The sequence below is a fragment of the Chlamydotis macqueenii genome, chromosome 20, assembly GCF_036417535.1.
Source record: "Chlamydotis macqueenii isolate bChlMac1 chromosome 20, bChlMac1.mat, whole genome shotgun sequence".
Classification (NCBI taxonomy): Eukaryota; Metazoa; Chordata; class Aves; order Otidiformes; family Otididae; genus Chlamydotis; species Chlamydotis macqueenii.
Window position 1 is genome coordinate 7,405,894 of NC_141575.1, and position 20,080 is coordinate 7,425,973.

Consider the following 20,080-nt stretch of genomic DNA (forward strand, 5'->3'; position numbering starts at 1 on the left):
TCCCACCCGAACTGGTCTGTGATTCTATTCTATGATTGTATAATCTTCTAGCTCTCTTTTGGAGAGAGATTTGAAACATGAACCATGGAGGTTCAAACCCCAGGGCGCTCCCAACATTTTTTTTAACCATCTTAACGTTTTAAATCCAATACCGTCCTTACGGTGAGGATGTTTCCAACCTGGGGTAAGCAAAGACGGTGATGCAGGCCCCGCTCAGGCCTTCGCTCGGCGTTGTGCCCCCAGCGCACCGCTTTCATCCTCTCTTCCCTTTTGCAGGAGACCTGTGCAACTGCAGCGCCGCGGGGAGTGCCAGCGCGGGCGAATGCAACGGCACCACGGGGCAGTGCCCCTGCCTGGAAGGCTACGCCGGGCTGCGGTGCGAGACCTGCGCCCAAGGCTTCTACCCGGAGCAGCGGAGCCAGCGGTGCCGTCCCTGCGGCTGCAGCCCCGCCGGCTCCAGCGGCGCCCAGTGTGATGAGTGAGTAAGACGACGTCTCGCTGAGCTTCCCGGGGGATTGCGTGCGCGGCATTGGGATTTGGGGATATTTTGGGATTCGGGATGCAGATGAGGCATGAATGGATCTTGTCATCTGGTGCTAGTGTTTAAAAAAAAAAAAGTAAAAGAAATAAAAAAAGAAAGGAAAAAGCAGGAAGGAAGCTGGCCTTATAAAAATTCATGAAGCGTATCCTTCCTCTCTTTCAAGATCTGGATTATAAAAATATCCATTGCTGTGGCAAAAGCCCTGGCAGCCCACAGGGGAGTCAGCTTGCATTTCTGGGTTGTACGAAGCAGAACCTCCCCTCTGATGCCCTGCGCATCCGTGAGTCCCTGTCAGAGGGGCTGCCTTCACGCTTCAGCTCCGGACGGCAGTGGAGGAGCTTTGGAGAGGTTTGTTTTCCAAAGGGATATTTGTTACACCAGAGGCAAGCGAAACTTTGTGCTGTGCTCTTGCCGAACGTCACGAAAGCGGCAGCAGCCTGACAGAAGTGTCGGCTCCTGCCTCGCCCGGCGATCGGCTCTGCCGCCTCCTCCGCTTTGCTACGTGAAGAGCATCGCCGTAGCTGATGCTCTGAGCCCTTGTGTAACGAATGTGTCCCTCTTCATTTCACCTTACCCACCCTCACGTTTTGCCTTTTAAAAGCCAGCATGCAATTGTATTTTTTTTCCCCGACTTCCAGTGATGTGTCGGTCATTACGGATTTGTTGCTGAGTTGGGGGTTTCACTTTACTCCTGCAGACAATGGTCTGAGCAGCAGCCAGGCCCTGTGGGTCCCTTGCTCGTGCTCGCAGGGCAGGGAGATGCAGGGTCCCTCCTTGGGGGAGACCCTCCAGCAAACCACCCTGGGCACCAGAAAGTCGGCAGCAAAGGCATTCCCGGAGCCCGTGACCCTTCTCCAGCGCCCTGCCTGTGCGCGGGTGCAAGGGCTTCTGCACCAGTTGCCGTGCGCTGGCATCAGCCCTGTTGTCTTTTCGGGTTTGGTCCAGGCTCAGCGTGTGGTGAACACCTGCACTCTCCTGCCCAGGCTGGAGTCAGAATCGAAATGTTCTGCAAGGACAAGCCGTTTGTCATTAATTTATACATTTATTTCTTTTTCCAAACACCCAAACCCTGTGTTGATGTCCTTCCTTTTCATTTCAGTGCTGCATTTTTCTGCTTACATAAGCTCCAAAAAATCAGAACTGGAAAGCAATGCTCCAGTTGACTAGAGTGATTTTCTTACTGAAAACGGTGATTCTTGGGCATGGAGAGTGTAGAGTTTTTCACTGTTTTTTTTTTTTTTGTGATTGTTTTAGGTATCGGAAGATGTGACTGGAATCATCAGGGTCAGACTAGAAAATCTGAGTTTGGTTGGTTCTGCTGGAAAGGCAAATTGGGCAGAAAGGCAGAAAGGGCATATCTCATCTTGGAGGGCTGGGAGAGGAGGGAGGTGCTGCTGGAGCAACTGGGTTATCTGGGAGGGAGCGTTCTCGCCCCGACTCTGAGTCACTGGGCAGTGGGTGAAGCATGGACACGGGTGGTGTCTCCCCACGTCTCGCTGCGTGGAGCAAGCAGAGAAACACCTTTGGGAACTTCAGGTGAGATGCTCTGAGTCGTGAAGGAGAAGCAGGTGGAGTTCATGCGCGTAGTGAGCCATCGCACCTAACCCCAACCTGTGTGGAGCCAGAAAGGGCTGAGGACCTCCCTAGCTCCTCCTCTTCAGCACCATTTTACAGCCTTGAGGGACGTGGGAGATGCGGATCCGCAGGCATTTAGAAGGGGCAGAATTGGGCAAAATTTGGAGGAAGACGTGGGGAGGAGGACTGATGTTTACAGAGATCGGTCTGCATTGCTCTTCTGTGCTCAGCGGGGTTTGCTGCAGACTGAAATGACCTCTGGGTGTTTAAAAAGAGGAAAATTAGGTCAGTTGTCTGTGTGGTAGGCTGGGGGCATCGGCATGGCTGTGAGATGGGCAGCCTCGTGCACAGCGACGCGTTTGGGAAAATGGAGCGGGATGCAAAATCCGTGGGGCAGGAGCACGGGGTGGGTCCTGCGTGGGGTCCGTTCCCATGGGTGTGAGAGCCTCTTCTGCATTGCAGGGAGATGGGTGTGTGGATCCAGGAATGAGATTTTGGGCTCTCGTTCTGGAAAGGTTGGGTCTGGGGCTCTGGGTTTGGTGTCTGTGTGCTGCCGAGTCCCTGGGAGAGCGGTGCCTGTCCCTCCGGGCAGTCCCAGCTTGGGATGAAGCACACAAGCGCTGCCCGACACCAGCAACCGGCTTCTGCTCTGGTGACATTGAAAATACTGGAAGCTGTATATTTTTTTTTTAAGCACCGGCCCAACTTTTGACTTGCAGAAGTTAATTCCTGCGTGCTGGCTTCAGAAAAAAGCGCGTGCCGTTCAGATCAGTCACCGAGTAAAACAGCAGCGTCATTGTGGACTCCGACCCTTTTCGACAGCGGCCGATTCGAGAGGCGGGCTGCCTGAAGGCCGAGCCTTCGGGACACGCAAAACACGCCTGATAATTTTCAGTCAGCTTGCCTTTTAAAGCTCCACCGTATGACGGTGATCGGTATTATTTCTAGGCGTTCTCTGTGGCCAGATGGCAGACCCAAGCGCACTGTTTATTAACTAGCCTTCCAATGCAGACCATCAAATAAAAAAAAAAAAAAAAATCCCTTTCCCGAGGCAGACGTTTGATTTTGGGAGTGAACATTGACCTGACATGCTGTCGCTGTGAATGGACTCCAGGGCCGCTAATCAAAGGTCCGTTTGGGTGGTGGTTTAAATTTGATTATCTGGGGAGATCCACACAGATCCCCCTCCGGGGTGGCAGAGGATTGCCGTGCTCCGCTCTGGGCGGGTTTTTGTTAGATGAGAAGCTGTGTGTAGTTGTGTGGAGCTTGGCGTGGGGCTGGACGCGATCCTGGGCTGCTCGGAGAGGGCAGACGCATCCTGGAGAGGGGGAGCGTGTTCCCCATGTTGCGGTGACGCCTAGAAACCTTAACTAAAACCACATTTCCCTGGGCTGGATGCGGTGTAGATGCTTGCTGAAGATAGCTGTGGCCTGGAAGTGTTCATAGTCCGTAGAGGAAGGGTGGAGAAAGAAGCTGAAGTTTCAGGAGCCATGGTCAAGGTCAGGGAGTAGTGGAGAACGAGGACGGTGACTCACGTGGGTGCACGGGCTGAGCTGGAAGGGCTGCAGACTCCCGGGGGATGGTGTCTGGGAGGGGACGGTGCCTGGTGGTGGCCACAGCCCAGGGCGACGTGACCCCAGCTGGGAGCTGCCCCCCTCTCTCACCATCTTTTGGGCACCTCGAGTTGAAAGCTGTGTTGTCCATCCGTCTGTCCTCCTCTGAGGGAGCAGGAACGTCTCTACCTGGTGCAGGAGGCAAAGGTGAGGGTGATGCTCCTGGAGAAAGTCATTATGCCCATGGTGGGCAGCCTGCATCTCCCAGGCTTGCAACCCTGCGCATTTATTTTCTTTTTTCTCTGTGTGAGCAGAGTCGTCTGCCTGAGCTCTCATCTCCTGCTCCCTACGGCCGGGCAAGGAGCCAAGCCAGAGGCGGTCTGGGGGCACGGTGGTCTCCAGCCCCCCTGGCTGGGGGGACGATGGGAGCGCTGGGGCTCCTCGCAGCGTTTCTGCAGCGCCCGGCACACGTCTGCCCACTGCGTCCTGCGGCGTGGCTTCTCCCAAAGTGCCACTCGTGTCCCCGGCTGGCTCGTGGCACACGGGCAGCACTCGTACACCGACACGAGGAGCTGTGCAGGCACAGCTGTTCAGATCGGTGTGGGAATCATTTTCCCGTGCAATCCTGTCCTCTGGGTGCTTTATTTAAAGGAGCAGCAGGACTGCAGGCAGGCAGAGCCCAGCCTGGAAGAGGCAGCGTGTGGTGCCCTCCTGGTGAGCAGATTTCAAATGAGTCTGCACTTTTCTTATTTATTTATTTTTACTTCACTAGCAACGCTGGCCTTCCCCACCTTGGGCTGCAGACGTGGGTAAAAACTGGCCAAGGGTGGCCCGGAGCGTCCCAGCGGCCCCGACGGCGCGTACGCTGTGTGCTGGCGCAGGGCTTTCTGTGCCCAGTGCCGGAGGGAGGTGGTGTTCCCCTGGTTCACCTCTTGCAGGGCGTTCATTCCAGGTTTCCCTAGCCCAGCAGGGCTTTGTGGCTTCTCCAAAGCCTGGCCCCACAGCGACAGCATCGCCGACAAGCAACTGTCATAGAATCATAGAATGGTTTGGGTTGGAAGGGACCTTTAAAGCCCATCCAGTCCAACCCCCCTGCACGGGGCAGGGACATCTCCAACCAGATCAGGTTGCTCAGAGCCCCGGCCAACCTGGCCTTGAACGTTTCCAGGGATGGGGCATCCACCACCTCTCTGGGCAACCTGGGCCACTGTTCCACCACCTTCAGCGTAAAAATTTTTTTTCCTAATGTCTGATCTGAATCTGCCTCGCTCTATTTTAAAACCGTTACCCCTCGTCCTGTCCCAGCAGGCCCTGCTGAAGAGTCTCTCCCCACCTTCCCTGCAGCCCCCTTTGGGCACTGGGAGCGGCTCTCAGGTCTCCCCGGAGCCTCCTCTTCTCCAGGCTGAACAGCCCCAGCTCTCTCAGCCTGGCCTCACAGCAGAGCTGCTCCAGCCCTCTCAGCATCTGCGTGGCCTCCTCTGGACCCTCTCCAACTGGTCCATGTCCTTCTGATGTTGGGGGCTCCGGAACTGGACAAAGTACTGCAGGTGGGGTCTCACCCTAAACCTGGGTTAACCATCTAAACTGGGTTAGGTCTGAACTGAACGCACGTAGCGTGCTGTCTTTGTCCCTAGTGAACACAGACACGTGCTGAACTGGGGTCTGTGAATCCATTTCAGTTCCTCCCTCTGCCCCTGCCTCAGTTTCCCCACAAGGGCGACGGGAAGCAGAGGGTCTGACGCACTGCGTGGAGGTGACGTTCGCTTCGGTTCGTGCCCGGCGATGAAGCATGGCGCTCAAGCGTGCCGTGCTCTGCTCTTTCGCTAACGGAGCAGCCGTTCCGTGCTGCGGGCTGGGGAGGCAGCTCTGCGGCGGGGGATCCCAGTTCACGCACGGTTCGTGCCGCGGGCTCGGCATAAGTCGTGTTAGAGAGAGCTCCTGTCACTCATTTCCGTTCAAAAAAAAAAAAGATAAAAAGGATGCATAGATATACCAAAGTGTTAATTCAGAGATGTCTTGCCCCCTCAGGGGGATCTCATGCTTTCTGTTCACGCTAGAAAGAAGGCAGAGTGTCCCTCAGAGCATCTATACGTGGCCGTGCCCCGGAGCAGGGACACTGAACGGGGAGCGCTGGTAGCTGGGCAGTCGCCGTCCCTGTATGCCGTCTTTGTAACGGGCTTCTCTTTGGAGGGGCTGATCTTGTGACCCGTACTCATACGGATTTCCAAGAGCATTGCTAGTGAGAGGAAGGTCAGCAGCACGGGACAATGGTCTCTGTTCAGGTCTTTGAATAAGGGCTGGGGTTCTGAAGGAGCCTGGGGTTGCTGGGCAGGGAGAGCCCCGCGCTGGGTTTGCAGAGCTGGTGGGATGTGAGAAGACGTAAAGAGATCATGGAGTTGGGGGAAGCGATGAGGAACGTCGGTCCCCATGGCCTTGGGAAGCACCCAGGTGGGTCCCAGACTGGATGCACCTTGAGCATCATGCGGTGTGAAGCTACATGGGGCAGAATTTGGGGGGGATTTGTCAGTCAGGAATTGCAGATTCATTGAAATTCAAGGTTTTTGTGGAGCTTCACCAGCCTGGGCAGGAAGAGAGCTCGTGGCGATGGTGTGAGATGGCAGAGACCTCATGTTCCCAGGGCTTCTCCCCATCCCAACCACAGGAGGTTATCTGAGGGAAGATGGTGGAATTCTCATTTTGCATAGAGAAAATCTTCATTTTCTGTCTTCAGAGTGTCATCACGCTTCTGAGATGGCTCTTCTTTGCTTGGGAATGGTATTTCCATCCTGCCGTACTTCAGCAGTCCAGTAAACCACACCGGGCACTGCTCTCCTTTGGAGATAAGACCTTGGGAGCCCAAATCCTCAAGGACTTATTTAAAAAACAAACAAACAAACAAGCAAAACCACCCCTTTTTCGCTATTTTAAAAAGACTTCTCCCTTCTGTAGATTGGCTGAGTGCACGTGGTGGCTCATTATCTCCAATAATGCCTTGTCAGCATCACTCTGCAGAGAATAGATTTCTTTTTTTTTTTTTTTTTTTTTTGTAGCGGAAATTGTTACACGTGGACATCATAAAGGCTTTAATTGTCTAAATCTCTCTCCCATTGCAGACTCTCATCCTTTACATCTGATTAGCCCTCCTCCCCTCTTCCCCCACAAGCAGGTAAATGTCGTATCTGCGCCCGCTTCTATTTGGTGGCAGCCTGGGATGGGAAATAAATGAGTGACTGGACCCAGCGGCAGCGGAAGGTAGATTGTTATCATCTCCCCTGCAATAATTGTGGCTTCTCAGAAATCCTGTTATTTAGTGGATTTTCCAGCAGGCTCTGCCGTTCCGCTGTTGTCTGTTGTAGACTCGCTGCTCTGGTAAACGTTGACTGCCCTCGAAAAAAATATTGGCTCAACTTTTTAAGCTCTTGTGGCTGAATTCTGGTTTTGGGGAGGTGGTGCCCAGCCTGATTTCAGGCAGGGCTTGTTGCTCGCTGCCTGTGAGGAGGCATCAGTAGAGATTGGAGGGATGGAGGGTAAAACTGGTGTGTCCAGCCTGGACCAGCCCCATTTCCCTGCCTTCCCCATTGGTGTGTCCTCGTCTTGTGTTGAGGTTGCCTGTCCCGTCCCTGTGTTGCTGTGATCTCCAAGGGCTGCTCTGGGAAGCCAGGACCCAGCCTTTGGGGATGAGATTTTGCGGTTAGTTAGGATTTGCTGCTCCTCCGCGTGCCAAACCGTAGAGGACCCCATCCGACCTTGCTCTCCAGGGCCATCCGGGTCTCCCCATCGCTTCCGGCCCCCGCAGCCACCGAGGTCCCTGCGGGTGGTGCCGGGAGGGCACCCGGAGGAGACAGCACAGCCCCGGGCTGGAGTTCCCTGGCTTTCCCAGCAGCACAGGGCATCCTCGGCGGGGGAGACGGGGCTGCGGAGGCGGCGGTGGCCAGACAAGGTGGCCCTTTGACATTTACAGAATGGCCTTTCAGAGCTGTGAAGTGTCCCCGCTCTGTCGAGGGCTGCCATCTAAACAGATGCCATCCCCTGGCACAAAGCGAGGAATGCGGCGCACAATGGCCCAATGTTCGCCGCGATAAAGCCCTGCTTCTTCTGGCCTCCACAAAGGCAGCTCTGAGCGGGGCGGCGGGCGCGGGGCTGGGCCCTGGTCACACCAACCCTTCCACTAAAGCGTTCTGGCCACCAGTGGCTTTGGTTTGAGCCGAGGGAGTGGGGAGGTGAAACCCAACCGTGTGCTACCTGAGGCTTTTTCCTGGTCTTCGTCTCCCCATGCGCTGGTAATCAAATTAATTGACCGACAGGAAAATCAACACCTGGCTTACCAGGGTTCTCAGTTTGCCTGGGGTGAGCGTTAACAGCGTTGGTTTCCCATGGAAGCGTCTTGGAGCGTTTCGCTTTCAAATGTTAACTTTTCGATGTTGCCCAGAGAATGTGAGAGAGGTTTATCCCCTGGCTGCTGTCAGACGTCACCGAAAATCAGCACGAAAGGAGCTGGGCTCGCTGGAGAAACGCACCGTTTTTAGTGGCATCTCTTCTGAATCCCCCTGATCTTGTGCAGCGTCCTTTTGTGTTACTCCATCAAGGTGGGACCAAGCCTGTTTAGGAGGGTTGTTTCACAGAGGCTAACAGCTCAGCAGCGCCTTCTCCTCATTTGTACAGAGCGCCGTGAATTGCGTGTGTTACAGGAGCACCCCGGGGATGAGTGCTGGGCGTACCTGTAACCAGGGGTTTACAAGGCAGTGGCTGTGAGGGACGGGGTGGCAGGAGAAGCTGGAGATGCCCCCGGTCGGGGAAGGGTTGGCAGGGCCCCTCGCTTTGCTCTTCCCCTTGCCGGCTCTTCTGGGGATGGTCCTGGCAGGTGATGTGGTCCTGGGAGATGCTGTGGCACCTGAGGGTGCAAATGTGTGCTCTGTGCCTCAATAAATTTGGCAAAACTCCCCTCCAAAGCCATGGCGGGGGGGGGTTGTGGCTCATCCGCTTGGTACGCTCTGGTTTGAGACCCATGGGAGCTCCCTCCTTCTCTGACTCTGCCCCACCATCTTACCACTCTCCTACATTTTAAAAATAGAGGCACAGAAGCTTGGTGCCGTTCTGTTTTGGCTGGCTCTGACTGGATCGGGCAGCCCCCCGGCTCTCGGTGGCAGCTGGGCATCCAGGTTTTTCTGGCAGCTGGGAAAACATTCAAAATGAATTTCTCCCTTCCCTCCTATTTGGGGGGGAAAAAAAAAAAAGAAGAAGAAAATAAACAATTAGAGCTTGCTAAGGGTTTCCTGTTACACCATTAAACCTGCACAGCGTGCCTCCGAACAGCCCTCAAGGCTGTGGTGCTTCGTCTGCCCATCCATCTTGCGTCTGTCCTGGCCCCGCTCGCTTAAGGAAGTTGCTGTGGAGGGACGGGGATGAAACTGCACATTATGGTCTGTCCCAGATCAGGTATTTTAGTGCTGTTTTCTTTCCCTTGTGATGAGGCCTCGAGTTCCCATCCCATCAGTGTGTCCTTCCCCGGCCATCAGACCTGGCAGAGGATTGTCTGCACGACGCTCTGCAGCTTCAGGCCAGGCACAAGGCGGGATTTTGGGGCTGTTCCCTGCCCTTTGTGCTCTGCTCCCGGGACGCTGCCAAGCAGGGTCAGAGCTGTCTGCAGCCAGGGTAGTGCCCAGAGGGGTTCCCCGTTGCATCCCCGTGATTTCTGTGGCTGTGAAGCTGCAGCCCCGTGGAAGATCCCACCGCAGGGGATGGTGTGTTGCCACCGGTGACACGGATCGCTTGGTGGGTGATGGGATTTCCTGCATCCTGTGGCTGTTTCCCCTTGGGTGGAGCAGAAGGGGGCTGTGTGGAAGTGAAATCAGCCTGGCTTTTGCAGACATATTTTGGGGTGTAGGCTGTTCCCCGTTACCCAATATTTTGCTCTTAGTTACAACCTCGTCCCCAGCGTCTGCGGGCGTGCTGCTGCCCTGGGTCGCTGCATCCCGCGGGCGGATGCCGTCCAGCCCCAGGCTGTCGCCGTGCGGCATCGACGCGGCAGTTCCTGAGGTGTAACGTGATGGCTGAGGGCGAGCAGAGCTCCTGCCCCGGGGGTTCCCCAAACCTGGCGTGTAGCCCTCTGCCCCGGAGAGTCAGGTCACTCGGTGCTGGATCCCAGCCTTGCACGTGCTCTGCCCCGGTCCCCACCGGCCAGCTGACCGCTGCCTGCTCCTTCCGCCAGGATCTCTCGTGCTGGTGATGGCTTTAATCGTTAGGAAACGTATATAAAGTTGATGGATGATGTGATGGTGATACACGCTACCCACACGGTCTTTAAAGGAGGTATATTCCTAAAAATCTAGTAGAAACCAAGGCTGGCAGGAGACTTTTGTTACTGAGCGTCTGTTTTTGTCCCAACACATCCTTCCATCAATTCTTTTGTGAGCGCTGAAAACTGGCTGGCTTTAGTGGAGTTAATAATCATCTGAAACGGAGTTGAGCAATTGATGTTGCTGCATCAAAACGTTTCCCTCCTCCCTTCTCCCTCCTTCCCCCCGACTTCCCCCAAAACAGAAATTCCTGGCTGATACTCAAAACCCAGCTCAGTTCTCACTGTGCAAGTATCAAACTGTGGGTCTTTTCTTTCAAGTTTCTGGATTTTTATGGGCACAATCGCTCTGTTAACAGGACTTTTTTTTTTTTTTCCTGTGGTTTCAATGCATTTATATCATTGACCTTTGCTTTAAAAAGTGTCTGACAGCCTTTACTGGCCTGGAGCTATGAAAAGGAGCGTTGTGAGGGGGCTTTATTCTATGCAAGCAATGACCACAGGCAAAGCTTTATATTTGCTGAGTGATTTAATTCTTGCACATGCAGAACTTGGCCCTGCGCCACGCGTAACATGTTGAGAAAAGGTCTGCTTGAGCGGCATTAAACCCAAACTTTCCAAAACGGTCTGGTTTTTTTTTATAAAAATAGCTTGCTTTCCTGTTATTTTTAAGCTAACGAGTAAAATCGAGGGATGCTGCACCAAAATGCTGCATTGAGCTGGGGCAGAGTCGTTGGGGAAATAAAGCTCCTGTAACGAGATGAAGTGGGAGGCTGGATGGATGGGTGCCAGCTGGGAGGAAGAGGAGGGTGCCATGGAGATAAAGGCTTCATCGAGGGACAGGAGAGAAAAATGGAGCACCCAGGAGGAAGCCTGGGAGGGTGGAGATGACACAGCGCTGGTGCTTGGTCCTGTGAAGTCCCAGTCACAGGGCACATCCCCAGAAGATCAGGCTAAAATCAGATCCCCACCAAATTAATTGCTTCTCCCTGCTTGGCTCTGCCCGTGCCCTGCCTGCTTACAGGAATATCGGTGCGGTAGCAGTCAGAAGCAAATAAAAACAAACTGCTTTTTGTTTGCTCTTGTTGTAAACGCTGGTGACAACGCTTGGATTAATGGTGGGTCTTGTGAAAAGCTCGTTAAAAGTCAAACACACTGAGCTGCCTAGCAGCATCCCTTTGAATTCTGCATCTGCCCGCTGCAATTCCAGATAATGGGCTGGAGAGCAAGGAAACGTCATATTTCTTCTTTCCTGCTTGTAATCAGTCTCTTAAATAGGCCCGAAATTTCATATTCCGAAACATTTAATTGTGCAGCCGCTTGGGCTGAGTTCCGTATTTCGGTGTGCCTTTGAGTGTTTCCTCTTCCTCTGGCAAGTGAACAAGCAGCAGAAATACTAAATTACACTAATTTCAAACAGAAGCGACATCTTCCCAAAAACATGGCAATCTACTGCATTTTAATTAAAACCAACACATCGACGGCGCATCGAGCCGTTTGGAGCCTCAGCCTCTCTCTGTTCAAATCAACAGATTTCTTTTTCTTGGGGCTTTTAGAAGCAAATTGTGCGTTGCTTGCTCTTCTCCAGGAGAAGCGAGGCAGAACAATAGATCTTCCTGCAGGCACACCGAACCTTGGAATATTGGATTTGAAAAGTGTGTGAACAGGGCGGCGGTTATATGGGGGGAGAGCTGAGAGGGGGTGCATCCGGCGATGGTGCCCGCCTCGTCCGCTTGACGCTGCAAGTAAATCCAGCTCCTGGAGCAGACCAGGTGACGTTGATTTGGGTTGCTGCCCTGCCTTCCCGGGGCAGCACGCAGGCGTTGAGGTTTCCTGTAGGTCACCCCAGGGCTGTCGGAGACGCAGAGAGGTGCTTCCGCGCGCTCTCATCCTCAGCTGGGGCGTTACCGGTTCCTGCGCGTGCAGGTGGGACGAGCCGTAGCCGGCAGTCGCCGTGCCGGGGGCTCGGTGGGAAAGAGCATTTTCTCCATCCCTGTGATTTCTCCCAGAGCGGAGCCTGAATGCTGCTGGTACATAAAGTCGCTTACGAAAGCGATAGGTTTGAAGCCTCCACGTGGAGAGACTGGCCTGGAAAGCCAAAGGAGTGAGGGTAACCCCTGCTTTTGTAGCCTGGTGTTTGCTCGTGCCAATTAACACCGAAATGCTTGATTTTAGCTGAGCTCCCCACTCCGCACAGTCAGCCTCGGTGCCCAGGTGAACAGGCTCCTGCCTGGGGTTAGCTCTTGTCTTTCCCTGGCTCCTGCTGCCTCGGAGAAGCTGGGCTGTGCCTGTGGGGATGTCGCGTGGAAGGGATAAATGGGATCACGGAGAAGCAGAGGGAGTGCTGGTGGCTGGTGCCTGCCTGGGCTGAGGTGATCACACACCTGGCTGCTCTTTTGTCGTCCAGGCATCGCGAGCACGGGTGTCCCAGTGCCCTGCAGGACCCAGGGCTGGTGCAGGTGCCTTATGAAGCTGGGACCAGCGAGGGGCTGTCGGAGCATCTGCTGAGGGCTGGTGCATGGCGATGGCTTCGGGCCAGGGCTTTCCAGAATGAGCCATGATTTCTGGTGCCCAGCTGGGAATTGCTGTCAGGGCAACTGGTTTTGCAGAGACTCAGCCTTTCTTGAGCTCTCCGTCACTTTTTGGAAATTGTTGCCCATGTGTTTCGTGTCCTGCTTCCACCAGGCGTTTCTGCGCGGCATTCCCCACTGGAAAGGGAGTCCAGAACGCTGACCACGGGTTTGTACTTTGCGTGCCTCCCCGCACACCCAGATTTCACTGTCGCTTTTTCTCTGTGCAGCTCTGGGAAATGTCAGTGTAAAGTTGGTTTCACGGACCCGAAGTGTGACCGGTGCAGCGATGGATACTACAGGTTTAACGGAACCGCCTGCGAGCCGTGCCAGTGCAACAACCACTCCGAAACCTGCGACCGCTTAACAGGTACCTTCCCTTTTGTGAGCATGGTGGGTGCAGACTTTACCTGTCTCCTCTCTCTCTGGGTTTTTGCCATCTTCATTCAGCAGACCTCTGCTCTCATCCTCTTCCTGTGCATCTTTATGCCCCGAATCCCCAGAAGCTTCACCTTAAAACCAAAATTAAAACGCAGGGCAAGGTTCGAGCTGATCCTCTTCTGAAGGAAGTCAATAAAGGCTGCGTGATTTACCCCAGGCTGCAGCGCAGAGCCTTTATTCTGCAGTCTCCATCGGAAATCAGTGCTCTATTGTTCTCTGCGCTTACACAAATACACGGCAGGGCTTTTAAGGAGCTTTTGTTTAACTGCCGTTTACCTGGAAACATATACTGCACTGGCACTGACGTCAGGTGACGGTTACTGCCACAGATAACATGATTAGTGCTGGAAAAAAACTGGCAGCACCTAATTAATATTGCCCACTTTTTATAAATTTGCTTTGTTCCTTTTCCTCGATGGTTTCTTTGGCTGTCCCTCACTCGTACAGATGTGGGGGAGTGCAGATGTCGCAGCACCTGTGCTTGGATAGCTTCTGGGAGGGCAGGGGGACCTAATGGCTTTCCCAGCTCCACCGAATGCAGAGATCCCAGAGGAGCAATGTTATGTGAGTGCCTGCGCGATCCCCGCTTCAGCAACAAAGCTCACACTTCAAAATCCAAATTCTCATCAAAACTTCCAGGCTGAAATGCAATTCTGCAATATGTATCCAGGAGCTTAGAAAGGAGCAAGAATTTAAAAAATGCTGCAGGGTTTTTTTTTGCGTAGCTGGCAGAGAGGCAGAGCTCATCAAATATGGGATTTGTGGGCAGTTTCTGCTTCGGAGCCTGTTCCCTCGTGGCTTCTGTGTGTGCAGCAGAGGAGCAGGCAGCCGCAGCGCTGCCTGAGCCCAGGCCGTGCCCCGACCCTGCCTGGCAGAGAGGGGGTTTCTGTGGGCATCAGGGGCAGCGGCAGGCAGACTTGCGCTCCTTGAAGGGTGAATTACTGCATTCATCCCTCCGCTGAGCTTTATGGGCTCGTGTGCTACTAATATGGAAGGATATAAGATTGTGCCTAAAGCTGCGTGCGCATCAGCTGCGGTACTGATTTGGAGCTGGGTGTGTGGGTTTTGTGAAGGAGTAAGATAATCTGCGCTTCCTTTTTCTCCCTCAATGTTCCCCCAGCTCCCGATTTAAAAAAAAGACAAACCAAAACCCAGCACAGACCGTGCCTCCGGGACGGGGCTGGTCGGGCAGCCCTGCGGCTGGGGCTGCCCAGCGCTGACCACAGCACTGCAAAGAAAAGCCCTCTTCTTGGTTAATGACCTATTGTTGATTTGACAAAAATCCCTTTTTAAATTTTTTCCTCCATCTGCTTTATTTGCTGCTGGGGGTCAGGGAACCCAACAAAACCAGAACAGAGACCGTGTCGCTTAAAAATTAGATCTGGCGTCTAATAAGTAATGCAGTGCACTTTGTGTGACCTCCTTTACATCAACCGTCTGGAGCCTTTTGTCAGATTTTCGAGGTTTCTCTCGTGTTAATGTCAACCTTCGGGCTCCCTCTGCCGGCTCCGCCACCATCTCCGCACGGCCTCGCTCCGCATCGCTCTGACCAGGAGGAATATTTCAAATTACTGGGCTGGAAACTGGGCAGCCAGAGCTCCCCAGGCGACAGCGCTTCCTTCAGCACGACCCTTGTGCCCCGTGTCGTGTCTGCGCAGTGAGTTTGGTTGCTTCTCCCCAGTCGGGGTACGGTGAGGTCTGATCCCTCCTGAGGGCGTTATCGGAATGGGAAGTGCGATTAATTATTAAGGCTTTCCGCAGCGATACCTGATTGCAAGTCCATGCGTGCTTCGCGTGGCTGAGCAATTTGCTGACTCATTGGAAACGCAGCCATTTTGCAGGGCTGGTGTAGATAAATGTGAGTAATTTCCGCCTATGGCAAAGACATTGGTCCTGAAATGACCAAAGCCGTACAGAAAATGCAGATGTGATTCCAGATTTACACCGCCATTAATGCCAGCAGAGGACGGTTCAAGGCACCCTCAGTGCTGATCAAAGTGACCTTCCGGAGCCGGTCTGTGCCAGGCATCCCACTGACACAGCCCATCGAGGTTTGCAACTGGAGAAACCCAGCCCAGCAGATCATTTTCCCCTCTGACCCTGACACATCTCCCACAAAAACCACCGGCTCGTGCCTGACAAGCTCTCGGGTGAAGAGCAAACAGTGTGTGGGAGCCGACGCCGTGCAAGTGTCCTTAGTCAGCGGGGCGCTGCCAGCCCTACCGCGCGGGCGAGTCGGCCGCTTCCCAAAAGCGGCCGCTGCCGGGGTTTGCTTCCTGCCCTTGGCACCAGGGTCTGCTGCAAGGATGCGCCAGGCTCGCTCAGGGATGCTCGGCTGCAGAGTCATCGCCCTGGCAAGGGAAGAGTGGGAGCCGTGCAGCGTGTTGGGCTTGCGAGGGAGCCAAACTGTTCCAATATTAATAAGAAAATCTGCTGTGGTTTTTTAACCGTCAGCGTTAACCGAATTCAGGGTTTTTCGCGTGGTTAGTGTTGGTATGAGACTTTCCCGTGCCCCCGCGGCAGTGCCAGATTAGCTCAGCGAACCTCTTGTCTGTGCCTATACAGGCAGTGAATAAACTGCTCCGTGCCGCCCTGGTTTGTTAGGAGGTGGTTGTTGCCTTTTCAGAGTCTTGTACGTGGAATTTAAACGAATAAAGCTTCCCTCAGGTCACTGCCACCTTGACAAGGAGCCTGCTGAATTATGGGATGTTCCTGTTGATGGATGGGCTCTTCACGGAGGCTGCGTTTTTGTAACTAGGGAGATTTTTCTTTCTCTGGTCACAACAGAATCAAAATGCAATTTAGAGGGCCATCAGGACACAGCCTCTGCTAAGACACAGCACGTCGATTTTCTGATTCAGGGGCTTCCCCAGGAAGGGGAGGTGGCTCACGTGAACCCGCGGTTCTCCTCTGTTTCTCCGGGAAGGTCAGGCGTTGGTGCTGCCTTGTGCCCGCAGCACACGTTCCTCCTGCGATGGGGATGGAGGAGCTGGAGCCGCACTGGTGGGATGGAGCCATCTGCCCCTGGAGCGAGGCGGTGGCATTGCCTGACCCCTGACCACCGGCTCTGTGGTGGAGGGAGAGGCTGCACACAAAAAAAGGCAAAGGTGTGAACTGGAGGGACCCCTCATGGGAGGGAAGGGATTCAAAGCATCGAGATTCCATCTCAGTGGCACAAAAGCAAACCGAAACTCCTTTCTTGAAGACCATTTCCGATTGATAGCATGGGTTTACCTGCACTGGCCTTCTACGGTGATGAGCTGTGGGCATCTCTGTTGGGGCCACCTACTTTTTCACATTGTGTATGCGTGCGTGTGGAGGGGGGGGATGGCCATCAGAAGGTCATAAGAGGCCAGGATCATGTTTTGGCCAGAGGGCATCCAAAATCACCTGGGAGCTCTGATAATTGAGTGTGCTCCACACGGATTCCTGCTCCAAATGTTCTGCTCCAGTTCCTGCTGTCAAACGGTTGCTTGTGCTCCTGTCCCTTCCCCAGGCACCTGCCTGCACTGCCAGGAAAACACCGAGGGAAACCACTGCGAGCTCTGCAAGGAGGGCTTCTACCGAAGTGCCCATCCCACCCACGCCTGCCTGCGCTGCCCGTGCTCCACTGTGGCGTCGACTGGCACCTGCCGAATACGTAAGGCTTTCGTTTTGGTCTAATTCCTCAGATAATTAATGTAGCTCTTCCCAGTGTGTTTCAATTAAGTTGCGGTGCATCAGCCTAGCGAGGCAGTTTATAGCCCAGGAATCTCTCGTTTGTGGGAACCGGGGCACCTTGCTGGAGGCAGCGCCTGCTGCCCTGCGTCCCTGGTGCTTGCGTTGCCTTTTGTGAGGGCAGCTGCGTGGTGGAGGGCATCAGAAATGCTTTGCTGCAGGCTGCAGCATGCTCTGAAGAACCTGCAAAGTTTTGCAGAGATAAACTGTTGGGCTTGTGGCAGCCAGGACAGGTAGATGAGATGGGCAGCAGTGCCACGTAGCTGTCCATGCCTCTGTAAGCCCTCTTCTGAACATCTCCATGGGGCTCCAGACAGAGATTCCCCAATCCCCCTGCTCTATTTTGTTGTAAACAAGAGAAGATGTCATAATTGTGATAAACACATGTAAGACTTTTTGATATTTCCTTAATCAGTTTTGCAATCGAGCCACCTCTGGCTTCACGTACGCCAAAAAGTTCCTGCAGATCGCTAACATCCCCGATATAGCTCCAGCTGTTTTCTGAAATTACCTGTTGGAGATGGAACTGTTGAGTGATAATCTGTTTGCTTAGCAACGTGCCACGCGTGCTCTGGTGGTACAAGGCTGGTACAAGGCATCAGAAACTCAAAAGCTTTTTTTTTTTCTTTAGAGCCTGGTGAAACGGCCCCAAGCTGTGACAGATGCAAAACCGGGTACACCGGCCTGAACTGCAACCAGTGCGACAACGGCTACTACAACTCCGACAGCATCTGCGTCAGATGTGAGTGCAATGGGAACGTGGACCCGGCGCGGTCACCCAGCGTGTGCAAGCCGGACAGCGGGGAGTGCGTCGGCTGCCTGTACCACACCGCTGGCTTTCATTGCGAGGAGTGCGAGGATGGCTACGTCCGAGACCCTGAGGGGACCAACTGCACCAAGAAAGGTAAAACATACTCCTGAAATGGAGACCTGGAAAGGTTCAAGGCCAGGTTGGATGAGGCTCTGAGCAACCTGGTCTGGTTGGAGATGTCCCTGCACCTTGAAGGGGTGTTGGACTAGATGACTTTTGAAGGTCCCGTCCAACCCAAACCATTCTATGATTCTATGAAATGCATGTCAAAGCTTGCTGTGCAGCTCAGGTGGGCACGAGCTGCCCAAAGGCTGGTGAGGGAATACTCTTAATTGTCATCTGGCCATCTCATCTGTCATCTGTCAGGGAATAAAACCAGACCTTTATAACACATTGTTGCCTGCTGGTCTTCCAATCTGTGGTTGAGAGTTAGTGCTGTGACCTCCCCTCATGCCAGACTGTGGCAGGCGTCTCTGGTGAACAAGCTGGAAAACTAAAGCCATGGGCAGTGTATTTAAATGTGGCTTTTCAGATTGCCATTGCTTGATATACCTGATCTCTTAGTGCCCAGTGGATTCTCCTTACGGACTAGTCCCTTCAATAGCACTGTCCCGTTCCCTGGGAAGGGTGTTAATAATAAATCTTGTTGTTCCTCATACTCTGCAAACAATAACTACTTGGACCAAGTTCAGGGGTTTGGACTAGATGACCTTTAAAGGTCCCTTCCAACCCAAACTATTCTGTGATTCTGTGATATTCTTTTTTTTTTTTTTCTTTCTAAATGGGGAAGCCAAAGCTCAGAGAGGTGAGTTCCAAACTTGCACAGCGAGTCAACGCCAGAATTTACTGGTACCCGCTCCAGGGATCTCTCATCAGTCATCAGTCCACATCCGAGATGCTGCATGTGGCACCTGCCCTCGCAGAGGCTGCTGTATAGCAGGAGGATGCATAGCAAAGTGAGAGAAAATGGTTCTTAAGTTGCTTCTTCAGCAGTCATCAGGAGGTTGGTCCACAAGGTGGATCTCCAGCTCCACGCTTGGAAACATTACCGGTGTTACGTATTAGCTGGGAGAACTGAGAGTTCAGGAAAGTATCTGGGCCCAAATTCATCCTTGTCACCAGCAGAGATTTAATTCAGATCTTCCATTAGGAGCTAATGTGGTTTTCACTCCCATGCTGCTCTCCGGAGGTGTAATCACAGAGTCCTTCTCTGCGCGGGGAGATGATCGATACAAAAAAGTTGAATGCTCATTAGATGTAACTGTACCGTTCCAGGGCTGGGAACGGCGCTTTTGCATCAGATCATCCATTATCTCCCCCTGCACAGCTCTGTCTTTGTGTGAAGAGCTGCATGACCTTGCTCCATTAAAATCCATATGTCTGGCTTTGCTTGTGCACTTGCCGTTTTCACCATGCAGTTTTATTCTCATGGCATTGTTGTAGCCAATTTCTGATGTGGGGAAAGACTGTCCCCTTTCAAAGAGACTGGGACATGCTCTCTAGCTTTCCTGTTTCCTTGACACCTGTTTTTTCCTGTTCATATTAAGCAATTAAAAAGGTGTACACTTCTTTCCAGTTTGTTACGCACAATTTGCCCAAAAGTTGACGTGCTGAGGTACTGTTGTACATTAAAACTAGTTTTAGGTTAGGATTTTCCTAAACCACTAGTGCTTTGGAGTGGCTCCTAGAGTGAAACCATCACCCAGACTCTATTTACATGATCACAGTTGAAAAAAGACGGGATGGGCAAAGCTAAAACCAACCTTGAGTATCCACAGGGTCTGGTCAGAGTCTCGGACCTGACCAAGGTTTTGATGCTTTCAAGGCTGATGGAGACAATATTCAAAGGACACATGGGGTGACCAGAGTCAGTTTTTTCGACCCCTGGGTGGACGGTGTTCCTGCTGCGATGCTGAGGCATAGCAGCATGGATTTAGTGACGCAGCGTGGCACCGTGCCACCCAGCCGAGCGTCGCAGCCTTCCCCGAGAGCTGGCGCGTGGGCTGCTGCCGGGGCTCATTCATCGCACGAGGCAGCAGAAGCTTTGCAGAGACGGCATTTCAATCAAGCAGCTGGATATGACGTTCACGTCAAAGCTGCCAAAGCAGCCCATTGACTGAGCAGCTGCCGCTCTCCAGGAGCTGCTTTAGGACATCTGGAGGGCTGGCACGGCCCTGGTGAGCGGAAACAGGCATCGCTGTGCCACGGCCCGAAAGCGACGGTCTGCGGTCAGAGCACGGCACCCTTTCTCTGTGACGTTACCGCCAGTTCCAGGAAATGTTTTCACCCGTGTACCCCTTGCCAGCACTTAGCTGATGCTGACTCACAAATAAAGCTCAGAAAAGTCCTGTTTCCTTGCTGGTGAATCAGCCATTGTCTCTCTTCTAATTATAGCTCCTGACAGGGTTTGCCAAGCACTGAGTCTTGATGAAGGAATTTGGAAAGGATGACTGAATTCCTCATGCCCTTCTCCCAAAGCTGTATCCAGGAACCTCTTGCTCCTGTCACGTTGCTTCCTACTGCTAAATTCTGCCTGTTATCCCAGAGAGGAATGCCTTCTGGCATTCAGCATCCTTA

The 20,080-nt window shown here is 53.4% G+C and overlaps 1 protein-coding gene across 1 annotated transcript in view; it reads left to right on the plus strand.

Moving 5' to 3' along the window:
- Nucleotides 1-20,080, plus strand: part of MEGF9 (multiple EGF like domains 9) — a 51,966-nt gene that overhangs the window by 25,916 nt on the left and 5,970 nt on the right. The window contains exons 3-6 of the mRNA XM_086764205.1: nucleotides 277-478; nucleotides 12,765-12,904; nucleotides 16,472-16,615; nucleotides 17,324-17,596. Of these exons, the coding sequence (XP_086620331.1) occupies nucleotides 277-478; nucleotides 12,765-12,904; nucleotides 16,472-16,615; nucleotides 17,324-17,596 (759 nt within the window). The remainder of the gene's footprint in view (nucleotides 1-276; nucleotides 479-12,764; nucleotides 12,905-16,471; nucleotides 16,616-17,323; nucleotides 17,597-20,080) is intronic.